This window comes from Coffea arabica, chromosome 6e (assembly GCF_036785885.1).
Source record: "Coffea arabica cultivar ET-39 chromosome 6e, Coffea Arabica ET-39 HiFi, whole genome shotgun sequence".
NCBI lineage: Eukaryota > Viridiplantae > Streptophyta > Magnoliopsida > Gentianales > Rubiaceae > Coffea > Coffea arabica.
This window is the reverse complement of record NC_092321.1, coordinates 16,841,879-16,869,100: the sequence shown is the minus strand read 5'-3', so window position 1 is coordinate 16,869,100 and position 27,222 is coordinate 16,841,879. Positions and strand designations below refer to the sequence as shown.

The window sequence follows — 27,222 nt, the reverse complement described above, 5'->3', positions numbered from 1 at the left end:
ATAGTTGAATAGAAACCTTTCAGCCCGATAAATTTGACTGGTTTTTGAAACTTGAAAGATGTGACTTTGGGCAATGCCCATTAACCAGTAATCAATGCTAAACAATCCCTCCAATCACAGGTTTGAGCTTACGAATTGTGAAAAAAGATGAGTATATCTTATGTGTTACTAATTATTCAAATAAATAAAAAAATCATTATTGGGACCAAAATATCGAGGAGACAAGAAAATCCTGATCAACAAGATTATTATAACCAATCAATTCACCGGGGGAGATGTGAATGTGTACATGATCTAGGGACTTTAGAGTAATTATACAGAGTGTGTTTTGTTTTAATGGCATTTCTAACAAATTACCACAACAATTCTAGTGGTACACATTAAAACATGTATGTCATGGTGCTTGTTTAATTGTCCATATCAAGTCATTAAATCCAGACTACCATGGAATACTCAAATTGTTCTTCCTTCTTTCTTTTTAATGTCCAGGATTGACAAGCTACGTCTTATATCTAAGATTTACAATTTTTTTTTTGGGTTTTAGAAATCTGCTCTTAGAAGTTAGAATTTATTCTTTAGTACAAAGAGAGCAATAATTAGATTTAAGAACCATATGAGAATTGTGGAGTAAATTTTTAAAATTTTTTGGTAGAAAAAAAAAGGTTGCTAGCCGTGGCGGAGCCAGAAAAAAATCTCAGTGGGGGCAAAAATAACACTAAAATTTTTTATTTGCTTTTTTTCTAGTTTTTTAAGCAAAAAAAAAAAAAATCACCAACAAGTGCAAATGATACGTATATTCCATAAAAAACATAAAAAGACAAACTCAAAATTATTAATGTAATAATAATTTTATTTCAAAAACAAACTAAACTATTTACAATTGTTCACGACGAGTTTTCATATTTTGATAACTGTTTACGACTTTCTCATTTTGAACTTCACGAAGTATATTTTTCTCAATATAAGTAACTAAATAATTATTCATCCAAGTCTCTTCCATTTTATTTCGTAACCGATTCTTCACTATATTTATAGCTGAAAAAGCCTTTTCTACTGTAACTGTAGCAACGGGCAAAATCAAAACCAACTTTAAGAGCATATAAACCAATAGATACACAATATCTCTCTTAGTCTCCACCAACCTTTGAGCTAGATCAGAGATTTTTCTTAAATCGAGAAATTCCTTAGCTGATTTCAAGTCATTAATATAAGATTCAGTGTCAAGTGCAAGAATATCCAACTTAGAATATCCAATTCAGTGTGGGACGGCAGATGGGATGTGCTTATGAGCAAAATTCGGTGCGGATAGATTTGTGGCTCTGTTGGGGGGAAAAAGGGAAACCAGAGGAGCAATAAATGATGGAGGAAAAGGAAATTGGGAAATGGGGATAAAGGAAGTAAATGATGGATTAAGAAAGAGAGACCGTCGGTTGTTGGGAGGGGGGAAATTGGGGACAGATGAGGAAAGGGAATTTGGGGAGTGGAGGCACACTCAAAATTACATTAAAATTGTATAAATATTATAAGAATTTAAAGGGGACAGTGGGGGCCCGTGCCCCCACCTTAAATCCGTCCCTGGTCTGGATTATTAATTTTTTAAGAATATTTTTATGGTTTTGGTGATTTTTTTTTTACATATTTTTTAATTTTACCTCATATACATTATATCCGAAAAAAGTGCTAAGTAATTTTTTGTTAAAAAAAAAACTTTTCAAAAAGTGCAATCCAAACTATCTCATTAATACCCAAAGTTTGAGTTTTAACTAGATAGCCCCTAGGATTTTTGAAATTATTTTTTTGCACTTAAAAATTTATAAACTGCTTAATTTTACTCTCTTACAAATTGATAAAAGAATTTAAGTTATCATGTTATTTTATGCCTTTGGAAAATCTAAGGCCATGATAATTATACTTATTGCTAGTGTTTTTTTCTTTTTACGGGTTTAGTAAGATTATCAAATTCTTGATGGGGGTTTTGTGATTTGGCACCATTTTACCCTTTGTAGTGCAACTATAAAAGAAATTCTAAACATTATACCACACTAGGTATTGCAAACTCTCTATGAGTACTTGATTTCAAAAAAGTATTCATTAGTTGGTGAAGAGTTAGAGAAAGTTATTGTGTTCAATGTGATGAGAAGGAGGAGACGGGGGAAATTACAAACTTACTTGTTTGGAAAGCAATTTTTTTGTTATTGTGTTCAATTGCTAAATTTTTTGTGAACATATTTTTTCAATCATCTTTTTATCTCACATATATCAAATCGTTACAGTAATTTTTTTACAAAAAATTCAGAAAAATGCATTCCAAACATGACCTAAGTTTAGTTTCCTTTTTTCTTTTTCTTTTTTTTTTGAATTGCTATAATGTGAGGGAGTAAACATTCTTATACTATATAAGAATGAGTTGTGGTAAAAAAAGGGTTTGAATTTCAACCGCATGGATAAGGGTATTTTTGAAATGTGAAATGATGTGGAGTTTATTTTTAACTTTGGATACAAGTGATGGTAGTATGTGTTTTGGTATGTTTACAGAAATCTCCTCATATTTGCATATTTAAAGCGTTTATTTATGGAGACATTTGGGTACTTTTGGAATATAGAATTATTTTATAATCATTTTTGGATCATGTACAAGTCATTATTACTTAAATGGTGTTACAAACACATTTACTTGAAGTGTGGTATTTATAGTACAATTGAAATAAAGGCATGTTGTTATAATATAAGAATGAATTGTGGTCGAAGAGGATCTTGAATTTCAACTGCATGGATAGCGGCATTTTTGAAATGTGGCATGATGTGGAGTTTATTTTTAGCTCTGGATACAAGTGATGGTAGCATGTGTTTTGGTATGTTTACGGAAGTCTCCTCATATTTGCACATTTAAAGTGTTTATTTATGGAGACATTTGAGTACTTTTGGAATATGGGATTATTTTATAATCGTTTTTGCATCATGTACAAGTCATACAAGCTTATGTTTGATGTAATTACTTAAATGGTGTTACAGACACATTTACTTGAAGTGTGGTATTTTATTGTGCAATTGAAATAAAGGCATGTTGCAATAATCTTACCACTTAAGGATATTCAATTGCTTGAAACATATTCAATTGTCATTGTCATTTACATCTCAATTAAACTGAAGAAAATGTAGGTATGTTAATAAATTTATACCTCAGCATCGGTTATAGTTGTTCGAATGCATTCTCCTTCACACTCTTCAGTTTTTTTTTTCTTTCGACTTTCGAGATTGGGCTGTTTTTGCTGCCTTTATACTCTGCATTCCAAAATGATTTTCAAGCGAAACTATTCTTGGTGGTTCAGTTCGAGGTGAGTTTTGTTTCTTAATTTTATTGTTTATGTGGGTGGTTTTGGTGGTATGTCGCGTCGAATGACTGCTTCTATCGCAAAATTTGAAAATCTAGTCGCATAATTTAACTATAATATTATGATTTTTTCACAAATTTTGTTGGTTTGTGTGATTTAAATTGTGTATTAATGATGCAATAGGTTTGGAACAACTACAAGAAAAAGTTTTTCGAGGAATATCTGGAATAAGCTAAAAAAACACTTTAATTAGTTCAGTTATGGTGTGTTTTTCTGTTGCATGTAATAGGTGATTCATATATGAAATTCATTTTGATAGTAATTTGATAGCGAAGCATTGTGAATTGGTAGGTTACATGGTATGCTACTGATTTGAGTTTAAATTGTTTAGCCACTGATGAATTAATAGAATAAACACCTTCTAAGCCATTTATATTAATAGTGTTTCACATATACTTTCTAATTAAGTAGAGGTCATAGAAATGGTTCGATTTTCTTGTGCAGTGATGAATTTGTAGAAACTCCTTCAAATAAACAACTTCAATGAGTGTTTTCTTATATTATGGAGCAATGACTGCTTTCTTATACAGGTAAACAAAAACTAAAATTGCTACGAAAAACTAAAAAGATGAACCAAAAAGAAACCAAAAGATGCGAAACAAAACCTCACACTATTCAAGAATGAGTGTGGCTTTGAATTTTAACCCCAAGAACAGACATAGAGCCCATGAAATTACTTGTAATCCATGAAATGTAAATTGAATAATAATCTGAAGAAAAGAAAACTTAAATGACTTTTTTACAAATATTATAATCCTTATTAATCAACAGGTTGATTAACATTTTAACCCCAAGAACAAACATATAGCTAATGAAATTACCTCTAACCTATGAAATGCAAGTTGAATAATAATCTAAAGAAAGGGAGACTTAAATAACCTTTGTAGACAATCTACTATTGAAACCTATGCTATGAAATATTATCGTTTAATATAATATCCCATTCTTATCTTCATTCACTTACTCTTCTTCCAATTTAAATAATTTTGAAACTTTACAAAATAACAACATAACCACCAACAAAGAACTATTTTAAAATTCTCTTTAATCACAGACACCTAACACTAGTGCAATGCGCGGGCGCTCCCTCCCCAGTAATAAAATATAAATCAACATATCGGGGTATTGAGATATCCATTATTTGAAAAAAAAAATTATTTATTTTGACATTATAGTACCTTTTTGTAACGTGAGATAAACAGATGATTAGAAAGACAAATAGATGAGAAAATGTGTTAATGATATAAATTAAATAATTGTTTCATATAATTGACATCCAAACACTCCCATTTCAACACAAAAAAAATATCTCATGCTTTGTATATAAATTGATTGTAATTTATGCATCATTTGTGTAAATGTGTAGATAGATTTCCAAGTTGCATCCAAAATTCCATTTGTGTACACTTGTACTATAAAGTTACTGACTTGTTCCAATTACTCCTACTGTGCATGTGTTTTTAATTTTATTTTTTCAATTTTTTTATGGTGGCATGATGAACAAATACTCCGATTGTGTAGTACTTTTTGGTACAACTTTGTTGAGTTGTTCCCATACCCAAATGAGAGAACCCAAAAAGAAAAAAAGTTTTGGTTATTCCCTTTCCCAACCTCGAACTCTCCGAAAACCGGACACTTTTGTCTCTTGGCACGCGGGCAGCTGCCTTCATCTACTCCAATGGCAGAAAACAATCTGCCCGAAATCTGCAAATCCTTTCACCAGCGAGCTTCTGAGGCTGAGGTTTCTGATCTCTTTTTAGCTCGTTAACTCCCACATTATGGGTCTAAATCTTGGTGCTTTTCTCTTCTTTTCTTTTTTTTTTTAATTACTTGTCATTGATATGTTATGCTTTAATATTTCTTGTATCAATTCTCATGCTTTAATCCAATTATTGAAGGGCTTTACCAGGAGTTCTTAGACTAGTTTGATGAATTTATTTTGACGTTTCTTTTACTGATGCATCAATCATGTTTACGAATTATAAATATATGAATCAGATATTAAATTAGTCCAGGAATCTAAATTGGGAGCTTCGGATTCTTCTGTTTGATGTTTTTGTTTGGTTCCTTGTGAGAATTGGAGTTGCACTAGAATTGGACTTGTCTATAGAAATTTTACTTAAATCCTATGGTATACAATTCAACTCTCTTTGAGGAATCAAACACACCCTTGTGTAGTGGATTCTTTTGTGTTTGGCATGTAAATGAAGTTACAGAATTGTAGAATACTATTTTCTTGTATTCGAATACTACTTTTTACGCTTTGCTTTATTAATAATTGTAGCGTGCACTAAGCTTTTAGGGGTAATATGTTAATCAAATGACAGTTTGGGAGATCTGTCCTCGTTTTTGTTGACGATAGGGGTTTTACTGATTGAAATTTCCTTCTTTGTCATGTAGACTCGATTGGAAAGACTTGAAGCTGCTATTGCTAGTGACAGAAGTAGGTTTAACCATCAATGCATTTCAACGGATTTCATTTTGAATTTTCTGACATCTACTGATTAACTCATCCTTAACCTTTTCTTCATATCGATATGCTTCTTCAGATGCTGGGAATGAGAAATTATTGAATAAGGTTCGTGAGCTTTAGTCAAAGCTAGAAAATGTGAAAGCGGAGCAAGCTTTAGAAAGAGAAAAGGTGTGCTTTGTGCGGTTTTTTTAATTTTTGCATGTTAAATAGTGCTAAAAAGGTAACCCAGTCTTGTTTTATATCCCTTTTAGGCTCAGAAAGAGCTAAAGCAGCTACATGCAGAAAATGCCAAGCTCCAATATCGTATAACACATCTTGTTTGAGCACTAAAGGATACTGATTGTATGTTACAATCTACGTGAGGTAACACTAATATTCCTACAATGCTTATTATTTCTTGAGAAATTTACTCATTCATGTTATACGGTAAGGCTTTGAGATTCAGCTTGACCTTGGAATTTGAAGCAAAGTCCTGAAGAATTTCATTGCCCTAAAAACAAGTGTTAGCTTTCTTTTAATTTTTTTTTTCTCCATTTGGCAAGTGTTTTTAATATTTGTCATCACTAGTTCCCTGATTTGAAAGACTTCTGAACAATTCATGTGGAGTTCAGACAAAGTTACGCTTGACATGAATCTTACATGTTTTATCTGAATGGCCTTTTCATCTTACATATAGAACAGTACAAGTCATCTCTGAGGAGTTTTACAACCTTCTTTTTTATTTTATTTAATTTTCTGTAATGAATTGATTATTTTTCTAGTACTCTTGCATAATTTTGTACATGCTACTTTTCAGGGACTTTTGGGACTTAGCTCCATTTATCTCTATCAAGTTGGAATATGCAAGTTGGTAAATAGCTTTCTATCTCTGTGACAACTTAGTTTGCTCGTTCAAGCTTATCTTTTTGCGAAGTATTTGGATAGTCATTTAATACTAATTTATGTTCATCGACTGCTGTTCTTAGATGCCATAAAAGGTTTTATATTCATCATTCTGGCACAGCTTAAGACGTGCAGAACAAGCAATAGTTTTGATGGCTTTCTCTAGGCTTATTTTATAATCAAGCAGATACATTTAAGTTTGGCATTCTTACCTTTCACCAAGTAAACTCTTTAGTCTCCTATTTGGATTTTCTTGCAGTTAGCTTATTCATAAGTGGATTGATCAGTAATTTTAATTGATAGGGCTTTGAACTCTTTAGTCTTGCCATGTCGTAGATTGGTTAGTTCAATGAGAATTGGCAAGCAACAGGAGGCTAAGGTTGTCCATAGGAAGTACACCGCCTTCAGTTGTCATATATGGCATATCAACTTGGGGAAGTCCAATTGCAGTTTGTCACTTGGTGCAATTGCTCTGCTGGTTAAAACTGATTTCTAATATGGATAAGGTTAAGTTTGCATTTATCCTGCAAAGTAGGTAGAGTAGTTTTATAGTGCATGTTCCAAGCACCATCTTCAACGTTTAAGAGCTTTTATGACCTCAGATGCTTTAGATATTTTACCAATAATACGTGCTCTGGAAATGGTTGAGGAGAACATTTTGAAGGTTACTCTAAGGAGAATATACACACCAGTTAACTATTGTCTTCAAAGTTTGAGAACTTTGATGAGTTTGGATGACTTTGTCATTTCATGAATTGTACTTGCTCCTGAAATGGTTGAGGATAAGATTTTTCAAGTTTACTTGAGCGAGATATTGAATCCACTTTAGAACTTGGCTACAGAGAATTAAAGTGAATACTAGGAGGTTGAATCTTCTGACTCATGATATCACCTCCAATCTTTGTCACTTTATCACAAGACCTAGGGGGATGTAGAAGAATATGCTTTGGTAAGAAAAATGGGAAGATGACTTGTTAACATCATAAAAGACGTTCATAGCGATTTGTGGAGGGTGCAGCATTAGAACAAACAAGAATAAGAAACGGATAAGTTTTGCAGTTAGCACTTAGCTGCAGTTCCTTTTGACATAAACACTGTATTTAAATGAAGAAATGTGATATGGTAGTCAGGGTTACACGTCAAATGAAAAACTCAAAAATCTAAATGCGGGGCCATATTTGGAGAATGATCATTGTGATAAAGCATGTCAGAGTTACTATCACCCATTGGATGAAGTTGAATAGGTTTTCCATTGATATTTTAGTTCACCAGTATTTCTTTCATCATACTGTATTGTGTCAAAAAATTTAGAAAGTGGAGATTAAACTTTAGGGATTCTTTTTTTGGGAACCTACATAAAAAAGGAAGTGCGTTTTTAGAAGAACTAAATGAGTGATTTGATCTTCATCTCAGACCTCTATTACTCTCGATTGACAATCCACATGTTAGATTCTTCAGGCATCTGACCTTTTGTCTTCTCAGTCACCTTTAAACTACAAAAGGACAAACATGGATAAGAAAAAGCGAGAAGGGTAAATATGCTGTTAGCTTACTGAAGAAAGAATTTTTTTACTCAGAATTATACAAATGATTCTATAGTCACCAAGACAATTATTAGTATACATATGTAACACGATCATTTTGTCTTGATGTTAATACGTGGCTAGGGCATTCTTATGTAAAGGTGGACACTACCTACACCATTTATTTACTAGATTAGCAGTGTCCATTTTATCATTTATATGGAGAATAGAACTGCATGCCTGGGAACTGCACTTAACCAGCTGTAAACATCCATTTGGGGTGAAAAGCTGAACTTTTTGCTTCTGGGTGGTTGTACTGTGGTGACGGGGGAGAATGATGTGTAGCTCATGCTGATGAGTAGTTGTGGAGTCTAGTTTCTCAAGCTTTATCTGGATATTAACCTATTTACTTGGAATGGAGGGAACTTGGTTGGTCTCATGCAGCCCCACTCTTGTTTTGTCCCTTCTACTTACATGATTAATTACTTATTCTTTTAAATAACTTCACTTTCAAATTGAGCTATTTCTTTATTACTAGTATACCCACTTTCTTGAAATGGAATATATACAATTGCCAAAATGGCATAAAAAGTTAATTTGGGGGAGTTGTGTACTTTGAAAAGTCTTATATTGCAAATTAAATATCTTAGATTTCTTGAAATGGAATATTTTACATTTTCAGGGTACTTTTGAATTTCTACACTTCCAGTTTGGTTATTTTAGTGATTGAGTTAGTGTGTTAAAAGTCTTTACCCCTGCAAACGAGAAGTTTATTGAAAAACCTCAAATAAGCTTCATCAGAAAGATCCTTGCAAGCCTTCATCACAAATATACATGAATCATGATAACTTGGAGTTCTTCAGTCTACTTTCTGATTGCATGTGTCTGAATGACATTACTGTTATTAAAGTTTGGGGTTGATTTAATAAGGTTCGTGGAGAAGATGTTAATTTTTTAGTGCAACTCTTGTAGATTTTCTGTAAATAGGGATTTGAGTAGAGTAATGCTCTGAATGTCAGCCTATGCCTCTAGCCTGGTTTATAAAGGTGGATGTTTGACTCTTTCGATTTTAACCAATGGCTAAAATCAAATCCAAATTAGTTCTAAATGATAGATCAGAGAAAATTAAGGACAAGGAACGGGGTAAGAAATTAGTTTATCTTTCGGGAATGGATATAGTAAATGTAGACCTTTCCAAAGCAAGTCTGGTTCCAGGTCAGTGACAGATGTACTCACTGTTTGTTTGGAGCCATTATCATGGAGGAAGATGACTGAAATGAGTGTTGTCTGCTTTCTATTTTGTCTCATTAGATAATTCTTGAAGTTGTCGTGTGCAATTTTCTTTCTAATTGTAGCACTTATTTTAAAATCACTTGGAATTTGTGCCTTGGGTAATTTAGTGCATTCCTACATGGATCTCTTTGGTTTAGTTATTCTGATATTGGGCATATAGACAAACTTCTATGCTTTGTGACACATTATTAATGTTGAGACAATGTGGTCATAATGCCCTGTTTCATTGGTAAGTAGATCTTATACTGCGTACTTCAAATTTTGATATGATATATGTCCAGGTTCAGCACCTGAATATAGAATTTTTTTTTTGGGATATTTCTTTTTTGGTGGGAAGTGGAGGGGCTGAGGGGGGAGCGAGGGGGGGGCTGTGGGAGAGAGAGAGAGAGAGAGAAGAGAATCACCAACTTCGTATTACTATCTTGTTACTTTTGACTGTCGTGCGTTGTAAAGTTCTGGCATTGCCCATAATCTTTCAGAAAGGTGAGTTTTAGATTCTGCCTCTGAAGAGAGATACTTTTCTTAGTTCTGGATAAGTCTAGATGTGGGATAGGTTGAGATTAGGAAAATATTTAAGTGCCAAAACTTTTCTTTGTTGTGTTTTATTTTTCTTTCTAAGAATTTTTTGTTTGATTCTTGTGTTTTATTGTTGTTTGCAGGGAAGAATGATATTCCATTTTGTGACCTGAAAGTGCACCATGATCAAAAGCAGCAGATAAACTCCCAATGGTTTATTTTTTAGCTTTCTTCAAATTTGTGTACCTGCAAATGGTCTCTCTTTGGACTACTGAATGCAGGTAAGTCTCGGATTGTTTTGGCCTTTGATTTCAAAATGATAAGATAAACCCCCAATTCATCACTCAGTTGAAAACTCCGAATCCTGACAATACCCTCATTCTCTAAATTTGTCTTTATGCTGTAACATGGAATTCATCCGGAATCAGATTGATACTTTCTGAAAGCTAAAGGAGAGCAAGTGCTGACTGTATCAATCCTTGAGGGAAAACGGTAATGGCTTTGTAACTTCCCTGATACTGCTAAACAATTTAGAAGATCGGTCTGAGAGAAAAAGGTGATGCCTCTGGTTTTTCTGTAGCTGCTGGTGATTTATCAAACACGGAAAGAGTTGCTTTGCAACTACTACTTATCATAAGCCAACTCAATAGATTTGCTGATAACAGTTGGGGGTGTTGCTACCACATAATCTGCTGAATTGCCTCCTGCGTGCGGTTGAATTATAACCACAGAAAGTGTGGAATTTCACAGAATCCTTATATCTAGAATGCACTGTCGTGAATAATAATATCCATATGCAGTTAAATCACCAGCAACATTATGGCCCGGTCAAATATCGAGCTCCACGGCAAAAAGAAACCAACAGAGTACCAAAAATCATCAAAATTTTATCCAGATGAGTCACACTTCCACATTCTTAAAGTTTATAATGGCATTTTCTGTAAAATGGCTAAAAACCGAAGCAGAAATAAGTACGTGCGACTTCTATAGTAACTGAGTATGTTTGCAATCACAAGGGAAATTAAATGGCTGAAGGTGGGAAATTAAGAAACTTGATCAAGTCACTTTTGTTGAGTTTAGAGTACCTTTTGAGGTTGCGTTCCTTTGCCATGGCTCTGAGTTGAGCCATCGACAAAAACTCGAGATTCATTGTGGCCACGGATGTTGTACAAGAGAGTAACTTGAGAGGCTTCTTAACTCCAAATTCATTCGCTGCATGAAAGTTGGAGATCCGATCGATTTCCTCCTTGACCAAACCTTTCAGCCTGCCCTCTTGCATCGTCCGAGTGACTTGGAGATTGCCCAACTCTTCGCCTTTCTTGATCAATGGGGGGAGCACAGATTTCTGCCTGGTCCCTGGTGACTGACAAGCCGAAACAACATTGCAACTTTTCTCTCCACTGAAGTCTATACGAGTCTCCTCTTTTATTTTTTTGTTCATAGAATTATTCTCATCAAGGATCCTCTTGAAACTTTTCATAGTGGGGGGTTTGTACCCCATTTCCATACCAAGGGACGATTCTGGAAGTAGTCCCAACTCAAACATGGGGAAGGGCCTGTCTCTGTGTTCGGGAATCCCTGACTTCAAGGAGTTTGACGTGAATGATTCTGCTCCAACTCCTTCAATATGATGTGTTTGATTCAACAGTTGTGGCTTCTGTCTCTCCTTCAGCAATGGCTCTTTGGTCGTGCTATTGAACACCTCTGAAGATGATTCTCCAAGTGCCCATTCGAAATCAAAAAGCCACCAATCTTCTTGCTTCATTAGGAGGGGAAATTCGGCTTCTTTCGAGTTGGTTATATCAACCTCTTTAACCTTCCGATCTACAGGATCTGTCATGCAAACTGAAGTGATATCTGAAAGCTGGAAGATGCTCTGAAAAAAAAAAAAAAAGAAAAGAAAAGAAGATGCAACACGGTTTCTTAGTCATATAAGAATCATCTCCGAAATGAAAATTTACCATGTAGATATTGAATCCTCCTCATACTTTGTAGGGGGGAAAATTTGTGAAAACCCAAAATCCCATTTTTGCCAAAAGTCTTTATTCGTTAGGATTTTAACAAGTAATTTTATGGAAAAAAATTATTTCTTTATTGAATCAGAATACAAAAGCAATAGACAAAAAAAAATTCAAGAAAAGATAAAGAAAAAATACATTAACGCACATAATTTCATTCTGCAAATGGTGCATATATTCTACATCCTCGTTTAGATATTTAAATGTGATATATCGATATTTCGACCAACACTGAGAATTTCAATTCTCAAGCAGAGTAACTAATAGAATTCAGAAGAATTAGTATTAATATAGTAATTATAAGATATGTTTATTCACAATATAATAACAGGTACAACTGATAAGTCACGTCTCAGTGAGTTAAACGATATGAGGGTGCTCGAAAGGGATACATTACTGTCGCCTCCTCAGCTTGAAAAAAGGTATAGTACATGCTTACATCAAACTAAAGAAACCAGAAACCAAGAGTCTCACAAATGATTAGGCCTAACTTGTTTATCAGTTCGAGTACATAAGAAACATCTCATACCATATCAGTTTCTGTAATGGTGGTTTCGGCGGGATTTGGAGATGGCTTCAACTTAGTGCTTTTAATTCTGAAATTCTGTACTGTGACTGCCCCGCTTGTTTCTTCAGAAAGATTGCAGCCCACTGTTCCACTGCTTGAACCAGCTATGTAGCTCAAGGCATTCGCACTGGTATCCATCATCATAGCAGTTGCTTCCTGTTTGTTGTATGAGAGCAGTAAAGTCAAAAGAAATTTGTACATTTATAATAATTGATTCCTAATTTGACGACCGATTGGTAGGTACCTTCTGAATGTCTGGGGTATACATCCTCTTCTCTGACTCGGTCGTTGAATCATGTATTCCGCTTGAATCAATCTCCATCATTTTTCTCTTGGTGGATGCTTCACTTGCATGTTCAGAAAGATTTGGGAATGAGTTGATGATTGTGGTATCTCCATTCTGATCATTGTTTGGAGAAAACCAATATGAAAATGTAACAAAGAGAAAGGATATCTTGTAGTCTACACGAGTCACAAGTTAGAATTGCGAATTCAAATCTAGCACTTGACAGATTTCGCAGGGCAGCCATGCTAGGAACTGCAAAATAATGCAAAGAGGTTGTCTTTACCTGGTCTTTCTCTTCCGCATCCTCTGAAACTTCCAGATTAAAAGGTTCGGCAATCTCTTCCAAGGATTTAGCAACACAGGCTATTGCTTCAGCATTGCTCAAGCCGGTCTCATCTGTGGACTGGAGAGCGGTGAGCTTCTCACAAGAGGAAGCGAAAAGTGATTGTTACTTAAATGAGGTCTTAAAAGAAACAAATAATACACACAACAAATTCCAAGCACCAAGTCGACATCAAATGTCCAGTGATACATATCGGCAAAGATGGTGTATTTGACATCACATTTGCCAGCAATACCATATACAAATAGTGCAGAAGATGTTAAATTAAAAGAACAAACTACAATTCAACTAGCGTACATCACGTTGGCATGCAAAGTCATGATTATAATTTAAATCCGCAATAGCCCATACCATTATTCCCCAGAAAACGTGATGAACAAGAGGAAGCGAAAAGTGATTTGTTCACCTGATCTAATTCATGTAATCGATGAAGCTGTTTTACTTCCTTAATGCTTAAAAAAATGTTGATTGGTCCTAGAGCAAAAGAAAAGGTTTTCTTTCCCTGAAAGTTACTTTGAATAAGTTCTCAAATACCTCACCCGATAATACTCTTTCAGTCATACATCTATCTGGCTTTTGAGATGCTTAATACCAGTGAACATGGTAGGAAGCATTTAGCAGCTAAGGTCTCAAATATCTTCAGGTATTGGATAGGAAATTTATACATATTCTGAAAAGTGACATGACCAGAAATAATCCAGAACAGGTTTTCAGCCGCTTCACTTCACATCAACTATTGCACTTATTTACAAACAAGAAAAACCAGGGGATAGTAGAGGGTAATATGAAAAACTATGTCTAATCAATTAACCATGCCAACTTGCTTAGTGGGGCAGCAGAGCAACAGAATAAAATTGAGGTATTACACAAACCTGCTTATCTCTGTTTGGAAAGTAGTACTTTTCCAGAAGAGCTTTTAGTATTTCACTCAGTTTCGGAGCAGGTTCTCCATGTTTGTGGTGAGGGACACCCATTTCATGTTCCATTTGTAGTGTTTCATCCTGACCAGGATCTCCATTTGTTTGGAAATTAAAATCCCGCTCATGTTCCGCTTGCAGGTTTTCAATCTGAGCAGGTTCTAGATGTGTTTGGCAAAGAACACGCATCTCATGTTCCAATTGTATTTTTTGGTTCTGAGAAGGTTCCTTACATGTTTGGATGTGAGAATCAAGGTCCTTCTCTGTTTGTAGGCTTTCAATTTTCGCAGGATCTCCATCTGTTTGAAAACAAACATCCAATTCATCTTCTGTTTGTTGTTTTTTATTCTGAGCAGGATCTCCATCTGTTTGGAAACAAAAGTTTAGTTCAGTTTCTGTTTGTTGTTTTTCATTCTGAGCAGGATCTCCATGTGTTTGGGAACTAGACGCCTGTCCTTGTTGCTGTTGCACTTTTTCATTCTTCAATCTCTGAATCGAGATATCTAGCGCCTTGGTCCTCTCTGTCAAAGTATCAAAGCATATCTTAGCCCAAGCATCATCTTCCAAAGCCACTTGGGCCTGAAGAAATATAATTTCTTCCTCAAGTTCCTTTATCTCGGCATCAGCCTTAGGTATCAATTTTTTCAGCACTTCGATACAACACCTTTCATTTATAGCTTCTTCTTCCATGACATCTATGACACACATATAATGGAAAAGAGGGGACCTTAAGTCAGTCTAAAAAAAGTCCCTAAAGAAACTGATTAGCAAACATTGTAAAGGGGATAAACTTACCGCACCCCACACCAGAGGAGAAATCAGACTGCCAATTTCCTTTAAAATCAGCACTGTCAGCTGTAACCAAAAATTACACAAACAAAACTAAGAAATCAGCTTTAGTGAAATAGAAAATTTCCATCTTGCAAAATTCGAATCTATACAGAGTTCCAGTAATTTTTTCAGTCTAAACAACCACCAGTAGTAACTTGAATCATTTAGCTAAAAAAATAACAAGGCAGAGCAACCTTCACAAATTGGTGGATCCCAGAGAGAAGAATCCATAGTCTTAGTCAATTTCGACCTGCAATATGAGTACGAAAATATGATGATAAAATATTTTGGTGATACAGAGAAAATGTTTCCAACAGATATCTGTTGTTGAATCTGTAAATAAAGAAATATCAGTAGTATACACATCCAGATTTTTCAAAGAAGAAAGATGATTAAAAAGCCATCTCAGCATTAACTTAGGACAAGATAGTTCATCCCACGCAACAGTGATCCTGCTAGCATGCAGATTATATTATACCTTGATAGCATGAAGATTATACATCCAAGTCATTGGCCGGCATTCCCCTCCTGTCTAATTTTCACAGTTGGAGAGTCTAATCTAAAACTGAGTCTTTGGTTAAAAGCAAACTTTCATGCTTTCCATTGTCTCATTCTGAGTTCTTCTAGATGGAATATTTCTGAAACATTGCAGTCATTTCATGAATTCTCTTATAGTGTTTCCACCATTAATTATGATACTCAGCATATACTGAGAAAAGCTTTGTCCTCTGGGTCGTGAGGGCTAGTTTACCATCTCATGCGGCAGTTTGGAAACAATAGATATGTAAGGCAAGTCTCATCCAAATATTCAGATATGGTGAGCAACCTCAAGTTATCTTCTGAAAACAGCAAAGATAAAACAAAAGCAGGTCTCACAGCTAAAAGTTGGAATAAAGTTGTCTAAATCCAGCAGTATGTCCTGGTTTATGTAGCATGTTAGGAGTTTCAGTTTTCTAGAATGCTTCTTTTGTTTTTGTGTTTGAATGTTTTTTTCAGTTGCATACAGTGTTGAAGCTCCAGAAGAAATCATGTGAAACAACAGCATCTTAGATTTGGTGACCTGTTTACTTCTGAACATAGCTTTCATTTCCTCCATCTTACATATTAGTTTACTGGAATGAATTCCCCAGGTATCATTTCAACTTTTTCATTTAGTACTAAATGGAAACTAGTAGTACCATACTGTAATTGGAAGAGCTACTAATTGAAGAACACCTCTAATTCCCATATGTTTAAAACAAATACTGAATATTTAGGCAGAAATATCATCTAGCAAGAAAGGATATGGGGAACAAAATGGATGAGTTGTTAACAGTAACGGAGAAGGTGTTGATCAACTGCAAGAAGTGTCTACCCACCCCAATGGTACCATTGCTCTGTAGCATTAGGGAAGAAGATCCTTGTAAGTTATACACTTTCCCCAGACTTGTTCCATTAGGAATTTTGGCCTATAAACCATCCCAAAATTATTCTCCTTAAGAATCTAATTAGCGAGCTCAATACTGGATTGCATACGCAAAGATGAAATATTAAAACATGGCAAATGAAATTGACTTTTGCGCATCAGCTTTCAACTTTTTTCACATTAGATTGAATGGTAAATATGTTACGTACATGTAGCATTGTATAAGGGAACAAAGAAGACATGTACATAAATACTCAAATAAGGCGGCTGTCATTAGAAAAATCATTCCCTTAACAAGAATAGACGGGAATTACACAAAAAAGAGGAAAACAGACAAAACGTACAAAAGAAGAACTAATTCATCCATAGCCACAGCAAACGCTCTAACTAGACCTTTGTCTATTAAGGATGCAAAAATTAGAAACAAAAAATAAGAAAAGATGACAACAGTTACATGACAAAAGATACCAGAAGAATATCAACAGAAATAAGAAAGAAATTTGTTTGACTTTTACTAGAATAAGGCCATGGATGAGTGGAAGAATTCGACAGTCAATTGAAGCATCCCCACATTTGAAATCAATATTACCCCGATCTAATTTTTTTTATAACAAATCTCATCCCTAAAATATCAGAAAATTGAATAATTTAAGCCAGATAAGTTAATTCATTTGTAGCAAGTATAAAGGTGCGCACACAAGTGATACATTATATGCATATGATACATCTTCTTGCATATGCATTGCCAATATATATGTGAAAATTCTCCACCATCTCTGAAGCACATAAACATGCGCGCACGCGCAGACACATTACAAATATGCACATTTAAAAATTTTGTCACCTTTTTAATTACACGTAGAGAGACATACACTTGTATCTCTTCAAGAACTCAGCAATCTTCCAAGCCCACACACACACTCTCTCCATATAATAAGATGTGCCAATAGCCTCACCACCATCTCTAATGCAAGAACAGAAGCACACATTTACATTTTTCCAAGGACCCAACCATCTTTGATAATTGATACCCACGCATATGATAAGAATACATGGCAAAAAACTCCCACCATCTTTCATACACACGCACACTTAAAAACATTTGTATCTAAAATAGACATAGAAAAACAAAATTAAAGATAAAAAAAGATAATTTTACACCTGCACTTATACATTTGCACATAATTCACAAGCATGCACAAATTTAACTGCTGGAAAAAATCAAAATCCGAAAAAGCAAACGGTAAAGGCAAAAAAAAAGGCAGAAAATCCCCAATTATATCAATCATCTAGGCAGCCTTGATAGCATAAACGCAACATCAAACAATTCAGCAATGCAGAACTATGATTACTCATTCCAAACTAAAGAAAACAACAAAAGAATTCGCTAGTTCGAAGAATTTCATATTTCACTCACACAGCCACAAAAACAATCCAAAAAAATCCCATCTTTCCTCGCCCACTCCAACAACAGAGCTCTAATGAATTACTAGCAACAGTAAAAAGCTGAAATTTTGCGAAGTGAAGACCAAAGCATTGTACCTGAAAATGATCGAAAAGACGACGGAAGAGCTCACACACAATCACGCACTGAAATTTGGGAGCGATTGATGGTGACAGCAACGAGGAAGGGGAGAGTTTATCGGGAGAGGACAGAGCGGCTGTCTGCATGCAGAGGAAGTAAGAAGTAAGCATCAGTGGCACTGTTGTGATTATTGGTAGATGGAAGGGCACTGTTGTGATTATTGGCAGATGGAAGGGCACGGTTGGCATGAAAATCTTGTCCGTATGGGAGTTAATGGTAGATGGACCCAGTTGGATTTCTATGACCATGACTTCACCGAGTTTCTTAGTAGGATAATGACGCTTACACATATTTTTGTTGGCATTTTGTTCTTTTTCAATTTTGCTCTTATTTTATCTTAATTTTTTTAAATATTTGTTAGTTTGAATTTGAACCTATTTTGCACTCAATTTTGTTGGATTTCTAAATATTTTCTTTAGTACTCCTATTAAAAAGGATAAAATAGTTCGAATGCAATGATTAAAAAAAAAAAAGAAAACATATCAATCTTATCCACATAGCTATAAATTAATTATGAACCTATGCCATTTAAACTTCTCCAACTAATATATTAGAGTAATTTTTATATACACTGTCAGTGTATACACTATCACGGTTGGATATATGACACGTGAGTAAATTTTAAATTTCAAATTCAAATATTACACATGTGCCATATATCTAATAATAGTGTATATACTGATAGTATATATAAGATTAATCCAATATATTATACACAACTTCATTGTATTCACATTTCTCCAATTCTCCATTTCTAGGATTGTCCTAAACAAATAAGATTTTCGGGTTTCAGATTATGAAACTCATGCCTAACTCACACATATAGTGGAATTTTGGGCCAAATTCAGTTCAGCTCAAACTTACAATTAGATATAATTGTATATAATCAATATTAGGGAATTGAAGGAATGTGAGGGAAAGTGAGGGAAAGGAAAGGAGATGAATTGGAGAGCTTTAATTTTTCTTGTCCGGACTGAATTTTGAGCAACGAAAGGAAATGAAAATGGTTATTTTTATGACCAGAAACGGAGAGCGAAGGAACCAAATTAAATGAAATAATTTAAATTTTCATTTTTTTTAAGTTCTATCTAGTAACTAATGCTTATTGAGGAGGCCTTTATTTAGTAATTAAAATTGAGATCCCAACAATTAGAGGTCGTCTGGTCAAATTCCCCCCCCCCCTGCCCCTTCTCCCTTCTTAAGTCCCACCACTTTCCTGCTGAAAAAATTTTAGAAAAATATGACGCTTTCCTTTCCTTTCTTTTCCTTCCCTAAACCAAACAACAAATCTAATTTATTCTTACTTTTCTTTCTATACTTAACAAAAAAAGAAAAATAGTGGAAACCACTTTCCTCTAGTGGCATTTCCTCTTCTTTTCTATTGGTAACCTTTTGTATCCTTTTCATTTGCTTCCCTTCCTTTCCTTCAATGCAAATAGAAATGAGAAGGTTATCACGTTATGTCAATGGGCTGTCTAGATTTCTTTTCTTTTTCCTTTTCATGCGTTCGATCAATTATCCTTTCACTTATAGTATTAACTTCCTTGCCACCATTGAAGTTGGTGAATTGATTTACATAAAATTTCTTATATTGGTAGTCTTGCATTAAATTACTAGTCAACAGAGGGAGGATAAGAGTTTAAAAAAATCACTTTGTTGTCTTTTAATTTATCAACTGCTTTAAATTTGAATTTTCTTCATTAATAGTCATTTTTGATCTGTCAACACCGAGGTTGATAACTATCATATTTAATATCAATACCAAGGTTAACAACTAAAACTTATAAGATGGTGGGTTAGGGGTGCAAATGAGTCGAAATTAATCGAGTAGCTCAAGCTTACTTAGTCAAAATTCGAGATAAAACTTGCGTTGACTAAGTTTGAACTCGAATCAAAACAGTTCGACCTACTTGATGAGTCAAACTCGAATTTAGCATCTAAAGCTTGAAAGCTTGTCGAGCTTAATTGATCTCATCAAGCTTCACATATATATACATATATATATATATATATATATATATATATATATATATATATATATATATATGTTTTTTTTATTTTTATTAATATGAAATGTTTATTTTGCCTCTTATTTAAATTATATAAAATATAAATTTATACTTAATCGAGTTTAATACCAGAGACACACACAGAAATATATATATATATATATATATATATAGGTGTATATAAGTATGTATGTGTGTGTATTGATATGTAGTTCTTTAAAATAAACTTTCTATATAATCACTTTACTATTAACATTTTCCTACAATGTATTTTTTAAAGTTTTCTTCAAGATAGAATTAAAAACTTCCACAGAGAAAAATGTACTATATATAATTTTTTGTGCCATAGTATCTTTTGAAATATGTAAAATAAACTTTCAAATCTTTAACCTCGAAAAAAAAGAGTTATGTAATAATTTAATAAATTTGATATCAACAAAATACATATACCTTTTGTTACGCTTGGAGCAAATATTGTAATTTAAAAACATATTTATAGCTTGTAGGTTAATTAACACGTAATTGTTAATTTTTATATTTAAACTTATATTAAACATTATCTTTTGATGCTTAGTTTTTCACAAGTGATTTTCAGTTTTTTGTTGATAATGTTTTGTTACACATACCTTTTGTTACGCTTGGAGCAAATATTGTAATTAAAAAACATATTTACAGCTTGTAGGTTAATTAACACCTAATTGTTAATTTTTATATTTAAACTTATATTAAACATTATCTTCTGATGCTTAGTTTTTCACAAGTGATTTTCAGTTTTTTGTTGATAATGTTTTGTCAGCATGTTTTGTTAATATCAAATTTATTAAATTCTTACATAACTCATTTTTTATTCTTTAAGGTTAAAGATTTTGAGGTTAATTTTAAATATTGCAAAAGATATTATGGCATATGGGATTATTTATAGCACATTTTTAACTATAAATGGTTTTAATTCTTTCTTAAAAAATACAAAAGTTACATTATAAAGAAATATTATAGAAAGTTTATTTTGAAGAACTATATATATGATACTTTTCATCAATAATGTTTTAGCATAAAGTATGTTAGTTGTAAATATTAAAATTATATTATAACTTTCTTAATAGTTCAATATATTATATATAGAGTTGCTAATTATTAAAGCAAAGTGTACATTTGTTTTGGCTGAAAGGAACAAAGTGTGAGTAATACTAAGAGCAAAACTAAAAGAAAAATTTTCACATATTTTGAGGACCTATTATTTACTAGGGTAAGGGCGCAAAGTGTTTTTTTTTTTTTTTTTGGTTTTATTCAAGAGGACAAACTGACAAAGTGCGACTACCCGCAAGCTCATGAGAGCAAAATGTTATAACCCAAGTTACAATTTTAATCCGGTGGTGATGCACCTGTTTGGTCCGGTGGTGGTTCAGTCCCCTCTGGATTACCCCTGGACCCCCTCCCATAGTGTAGGATAGATTAGGATATACTATAGTTGTCGTTTCCGAAAAAAAAAGTTAAAATTTTAATCATTTGAAAGCACCATTATTATTATGGGATATAAATTGAGGAAATGATCTCCTAAAATGACCATTGATTTTTCCTTTGTTGTTGCAAGGTCCTAGTATCTTATTTTACAAAGAAAATAAAAAATAGATCATAATTTCTGAACCGAGCAGTAATGGTTGAGCCTGGTGTAGTCCAAACTCGATTGACATTGCAAACGAGTCCAAAATTGAGGCCGAAATTCATGTGAGCTCTGATGAATTAAGGCTCAGTCCAATGACTATAGAGCTAGGCAACCTAAGCTGCAGTAGCCCAGCCCTAAAGGAGGTGAAGGCTAACCATATACTGTGAACTATTTATTTTTATTCGCTTTCTCAGTTGATCATATGTTAAATTCTGATTTTGAATAATCAATTTTTTTAAAATGTTAATTGCACTTCATTTTTTATTAATGACACTTTTTTAATCATATAGTCTAATAAATAATAATTATATGATAAAAATGGTAATGAGAGTACCATTAACAAAAAGTGGAGTGCCATTACCAATTTTCTTTTTTTTTTTTTTTAATGTTCTCATTTGTAAAATCCAAAATCTATCAAAGAGTAACTTTTTCAGATAGCTGATTATTTTATGTAATTACTTTCCAAAATTGACAGTTACAAAATCTACACCAAAAGAGAACAAGGCCTATACCCATATTATAGCAAAGCTTTTAGGACCTCCTCCTAACTTTACCTTTAACAATATATCCAATAGATGGGAAAAAGAAAACAGTGCCATATTTATCTATAACTTCTACATTTTTATATAATATATATTTCAAATCCATAATTACTAATAAGTTTCAATTCTTAAAAACTCTGTAAATAACTCTTACATGTTCCCATGTAATAATTGGTTAAATAACTCTTTGACCTGGTTGCCATAGTTAATAATTGAGTTAATGACATTTACCTCCCCTAAAATTTTGGCAAAATTATCATATGGACTTATAATTTGACGACCAAATCACAGTCAAAATCTTTAGAAATTAGAATGGCAGAACGTGTATCAAGTATCCCATTTGCATCTGAGGAATTCTAATTAGATTATTTACATGCATGTTTAAAAGTTCCCAAGTACCTTATGCAATTTGACTTCCTGATGTCTACTTCCTTAGGGTTTGGAAAAATTACAGGTACGTCCAAATGATAGTCCCAAACATTTATCAAAGTACCTCTTTTGAATAATCAATAGATCTTAACCAATTAAGTTGTGGAGTAATGAATCAGAATTCTAGTCAAATTTTCAAAATGCCCATGAATCCCTAATCCACTTATCCTACTATATTCTGTCATCTCCTTACTAGCATACTCTTGAGTATAACCAGAACCCAACTATCTGCTGTGCCTCACTACTTAATCACATCACCACCCATTAATCTAGTTCAGGGCACCATGCCTTGTCTTGTACCACCTTAAGCATTTAACATTCTCCTGAAGAGTAAATGTAGGAAGAAGCATAGGACATCCCAATGTCTTGAATTTAACTAGCACCTTGATGACAAAGTTTTCAGCTCCACCACTACAAGATTTACTGTTTTCAGTTCTATAAATATTTTACAGCAGCACAAAAAAAATTAATCAACATTCTCTGCCACCCTTTCAATACTGAAAATGATATATGCTGCGTGTCAAAGTTCTGTTATAAATCATTTAAAAACTCCTGAGCATCAAATTCAACAAATAACTGATGAGAGAAGAGTCAGTAGCTGTGTCAAATAAAATTTTTACCGCACTATAATCAGCACAAATAGCCCCCTTCTTCTCGGAAAATCACCAGTTTTGCCCAGAGTGGTATACATGTCTACAACCTATTTCTATTTTCCATGCTCACATTGCCTTTTCCTTCATCTCTTACAATGTTATACCAAATTAAGATGCTTTGGTATATAAAGCAGTTGTAGAAAGAAGAACTAAGGGCTAAAAAGTATACGTCAGTGTACTTGCTGTCCGTTGATGGAACCCCAAGGTAGTTGCTGTCAACTTCCCCTGCCACATTAAGTAATATTCACCGTTGAGTACAAAGAACAGCTAAAACTGAGCTAATTTTTTTCTCCCTGCAAATTGTACATTTTATCATAGAACCATCTCCATCAAATACACGGTAAGTCAAGTCATCCACCCAGATGATTGGCGCACAAGTCATAGCCCAAGTTTCATGAAACCGAATTTCAGAAAAAAGAAATGCATTAGACCACTAGTGATGAGCATTCTTATCAATTTGCTGATGAATTCCAGAACAAGTGTGTCCCAGAAAGAAATGAAATAACAAGATGGAAAAGGATATGGTGTAAACAAAAAGGAAAGGAGAGAGCCATTCAGGATATCTCATCAAATCGGAAAAAAAGTTTGAACTTAAATGTCAAATTAACAACCCCCCTCCCCCCCCCCCCCCCCCCCCCCCCAAAAAAAAAAAAAAAAACCCCTGAACCCGGAAAAATTTTAAAAGAGGCAAAAAAATCGCATTAGATTCATTATAACTGATAATTGACCATTTTATGCAACTTTTTCATCAATTTATTGTGCTTGTGACCAGGAAAACTTGGCTTTGTTCAAGCATTAAGTCCTAAAATAAGTTAAGAAGATTTAATCAAGATACTAGTCATGTTCTACCAAAAATGGAAATGAAATTAGTCAAAAAGGCAGTTTCGCTCTGACTAACCTGCAGAGTATGGGATATATAATTACAGGGCTAGTTTTATAAAGCATCATTCAGGATTAGTTTAACAATTTTCCAGTCTATATACATTATGTTTCGATGCTACAACGTCAGAACCATCAAATATAAAACTGTGCAGTTTGACATTCTTTCTGTTGGGTGGTGAGTTAGAATCTGGATAGTATCTAATCAAGCCTTGTAGACAAGCCTCTCCATGCAATAATCACATAGTAAAATGTGCTTTGAGATAGAACTTAATTTCTACGCTAATGTTAACATGCTATTCCTTTGTGGTGTGAAAACATTTCTAAATAATTAGCCAATGCTGACTAATTTTCATAGATTGCATCCAAAGACAACCATGGTTCCATAAAATTAAAGAGACACCTATCAGAAGGGCTACTATAAACCACACATATATGACAATAACTTGAAATTTATACATTGAAGTACCTTTGAACAGCTGCAAAAATGAATGAGTTACATAAGACGCCCAACATAATGAGCTCGATGATATTTTGATTTTAGTTGTGGCCACTGCACAAATAACTGATCAGCCATGCGTAGTTTGTAAAGAAGCAATGCGCTTAAAGAAAGCCTCCTCACTCTTGCAATGCTTTCAACATAGAATATATATGACCATCTAATTCCAAGAATCTGAAAGTAACATAGAACATAATTAAAGCAGACTCCATCAACAATCAAAACAGTCAAAGTTAAGTGGAAAATGTAGAGATAGAGAGACTTAAATCCTTAACCACCTTCTGAGTTTGCAACTCTGCGCCATCATATTAGTAAATTAACAAGAGGAAGCTACTGACCTATAACTGTATTGTTGTACTAGTAAATTAACAAGAGGAACCTAATGATCTATTAAGAAGTTGGAAAAGAACGTTGAGGTATGGGACACTTGCAGATGAAGGACATAAAACCTTGAAGATGAAAGCAATTGCGCAAAGAGGTATACAAGTTCCAGGTCCATTGCACAAAATCTGCAGAGAGTACAAATAACAGAACCAACAACGCAAAAGGGTAAGAGGAGACAAAGCCAGGACTTCACCAGTAGTTTATAGAGAGAGTGTCGTGTATAAGGTATATGAAATACCACATGAGGTCTGATCTTTATCATTAGCCACAATGCATGAGCCAAAGCGATTAAGGTGGTTCCAACAGAGGTTATATATGATTGACCGACCTCTCGGCTTCGGTATATCTGCATGAATTTAGCAGATCCAACCTCTTCAACTCCTCCCTAAAACAAGAGAAAGCAGTTAAAGAATGCCTTCGTTGGTTCTTCTTCTACTAGACAGCCTAAGTAGGGGAAGAAATCTCCATAGCACATAAACAAACTAAAAGGACCCATCAAAAGTAGCCCAACTCTCAGGTACAAACTTAATGTGTTCATTAAATGAAGAACATATGATGGGTGTTTCATCCCATGAAGACACAAGAATTAACAGAAACATGTAATTTTCTGTTATTAACTACAGAATCTAAACTAAGCACACTAGAAAGTGTTGTATATCAAAAGCTGGATGTAGATAGATTTGACCCAACTACTAAGAAACAGGAACAAAGATAGTGCATTTGGACCTTTGAGACAAACAGAGTTTTCAAGGCTATAAGAAAATCATTTTAAAACAAAGCAACCTGCATGTATAGTTGCAATTCTTGTGGAAACCAAACCTTTATACTTGGATTTTGGAGCCAGGAGGTTGATTCTGATGACCAACTGTTAAATACTGAAAAGAGGCTGTCATTTATCACATGAATGATCCAAACAGATGTTTATATGTCCAATCCGTTCCTTTTCATAAGCTTTACTGGATCACTGATGTAAAATTAATGATTTATCCGATTATCTTTTGTCAATAACAATAGAAGATTAATTCTCTATGCTAATAAATAGTTCAATCTAATATAGATAAATACAACGATTCACATCCTAGATTAGTTGTGCTTGAGTATCCACAGAATACAGTCCTACTAATAATGATAAATTCAGTAATCAAGAACTCAACAGCACAAAAAAACTCAACAGCACAAAAAAAGAACTCAACAGCACAAAACGGGACAAAATACCTCATTGAGCCAAGAGTTTTCAAGAACTTGTGCCTTTTGAAGGCTCATGTTATCAGTCGCAGCGGCAATATAATACCTAGGCGTAAAACTATTTTTCTGAAGCACGTTCAACAAATTAATCATCTCTGCTGTATGACCACCTACCATCACAAATTCATTGCAAGTAAAAAATATTTAAAAAAACCCATTAATAAAAATGGAAAAATCAACAAAACCCACAATCCAAAACTCAAAAATAGATCAAATAATAAATGATATGCATACCCGAACCCAGAACAATGAGGGTACTGAGGGGCTTTTGCTGTGACGAGGCACTACGAGGTTGGCTGCTCCGATGTATAATGTATAAAACCCGGATCAAGATCAAGGTAATAAACCCAATAATTGACAAAAGTTCTAAGCTTGAAGGTGTGATTGAGAGACAATAATGATTGTTGCTATTCTCCATAGGTACAGTTTACCCAACATCACACTGAAATTAGCTAAAGAATCAGCTAATAAAACTAGGGGAAAATTCTTTAATTGGAAATTTTAGATAAAGTAGGTTGAGCAGGGTTGACAAGAGAATTGTCAGGATGGAGAAAAATTAAAGGGTTTTCCTAGGTTACCATGGATAAGGTAAAACGACAAGTTGCAGAGAGTCTTGAAGAAGAGAGGAACAGGAGGGGAAGAGAGCGAAAAAGAAATGAAATAGGACTGGAATTTGACGAGGGAGTGTGAAGAGAAGATGAGGGAGGAAGAGGAAGATCCCGTAAACGGTGGTGGCTAGTGGGTGCTGAAAACAGCGAACCAAAATGAGAAGGAAGCGAAGCCAACAGATTTTGTCGAGGGAACGTCTAAGCTTCAGGCTTTCAGCAGCTGTGGTGGAGTGGTGCCTAACAAAATAATGGGGAAACTGGACGAAGTGTTACAGTTCA

The 27,222-nt window shown here is 34.1% G+C and overlaps 2 protein-coding genes and 1 long non-coding RNA gene across 9 annotated transcripts; 1 reads left to right on the top strand and 2 right to left on the bottom strand.

Annotated features, from left to right (window-relative positions):
• The first annotated feature begins 4,941 nt into the window (after window positions 1–4,941).
• On the top strand, window positions 4,942–10,894 carry LOC113692319 (uncharacterized). 2 transcript variants are annotated; one of them, XR_011817023.1, is made up of 7 exons: window positions 4,942–5,133; window positions 5,793–5,835; window positions 5,942–6,033; window positions 6,117–6,228; window positions 6,662–6,715; window positions 10,223–10,360; window positions 10,508–10,894. It is a non-coding gene; the product is annotated as an uncharacterized lncRNA (long non-coding RNA). The 2 variants fall into 2 exon arrangements; XR_011817024.1 differs by having other exon boundaries at window positions 4,942–5,186.
• A 52-nt stretch (window positions 10,895–10,946) lies between these two features.
• On the bottom strand, window positions 10,947–23,649 carry LOC113691655 (uncharacterized). Of its 5 annotated transcripts, none has more exons than XM_072055469.1 (10): window positions 23,508–23,649; window positions 17,990–18,112; window positions 15,521–15,680; window positions 15,237–15,292; window positions 15,007–15,066; window positions 14,167–14,906; window positions 13,235–13,369; window positions 12,910–13,065; window positions 12,627–12,821; window positions 10,947–11,955 (listed from the first exon to the last, which is right to left on the bottom strand). In XM_072055469.1, exons 3-10 carry the CDS (start codon window positions 15,529–15,531, stop codon window positions 11,101–11,103), a joined length of 2,208 nt encoding a protein of 735 aa, XP_071911570.1. In that variant the 5' UTR covers window positions 15,532–15,680; window positions 17,990–18,112; window positions 23,508–23,649; the 3' UTR covers window positions 10,947–11,100. The 5 variants fall into 5 exon arrangements, with proteins under 5 accessions (XP_071911570.1, XP_071911572.1, XP_071911573.1 ...); XM_072055471.1 differs by having other exon boundaries at window positions 13,235–13,354; XM_072055472.1 differs by lacking the exon at window positions 15,521–15,680.
• On the bottom strand, window positions 23,187–27,222 carry LOC140009553 (UDP-N-acetylglucosamine transferase subunit ALG14-like). Of its 2 annotated transcripts, XM_072055475.1 has the most exons (6): window positions 26,570–27,219; window positions 26,306–26,445; window positions 25,329–25,475; window positions 25,156–25,215; window positions 24,677–24,880; window positions 23,187–23,553 (listed from the first exon to the last, which is right to left on the bottom strand). In XM_072055475.1, the coding sequence occupies exons 1-5, from the start codon at window positions 26,751–26,753 to the stop codon at window positions 24,704–24,706; spliced, it is 708 nt and encodes a 235-aa protein (XP_071911576.1). In that variant the 5' UTR covers window positions 26,754–27,219; the 3' UTR covers window positions 23,187–23,553; window positions 24,677–24,703. The 2 variants fall into 2 exon arrangements, with proteins under 2 accessions (XP_071911576.1, XP_071911577.1); XM_072055476.1 differs by lacking the exon at window positions 25,156–25,215 and having other exon boundaries at window positions 25,284–25,475; window positions 26,570–27,222.

Excerpts from the sequence above, each read along its gene's own strand:
- LOC140009553 (XM_072055475.1), bottom strand. The coding sequence starts at position 26,753 with ATGGAGAATAGCAACAATCATTATTGTCTCTCAATCACACCTTCAAGC. Across the intron at positions 26,446-26,569 it reads CCTCATTGTTCTGGGTTCGG|GTGGTCATACAGCAGAGATG; the intron begins GTATGCATATCA and ends TTGTGATGGTAG. Across the intron at positions 25,216-25,328 it reads TAAAGATCAGACCTCATGTG|ATTTTGTGCAATGGACCTGG; the intron begins GTATTTCATATA and ends TACTCTCTGCAG.
- LOC113691655 (XM_072055469.1), bottom strand. Across the intron at positions 13,370-14,166 it reads TTCCAAACAGAGATAAGCAG|CTCACCGCTCTCCAGTCCAC; the intron begins GTTTGTGTAATA and ends TCTTGTGAGAAG. Across the intron at positions 12,822-12,909 it reads ATACCCCAGACATTCAGAAG|GAAGCAACTGCTATGATGAT; the intron begins GTACCTACCAAT and ends TACAACAAACAG.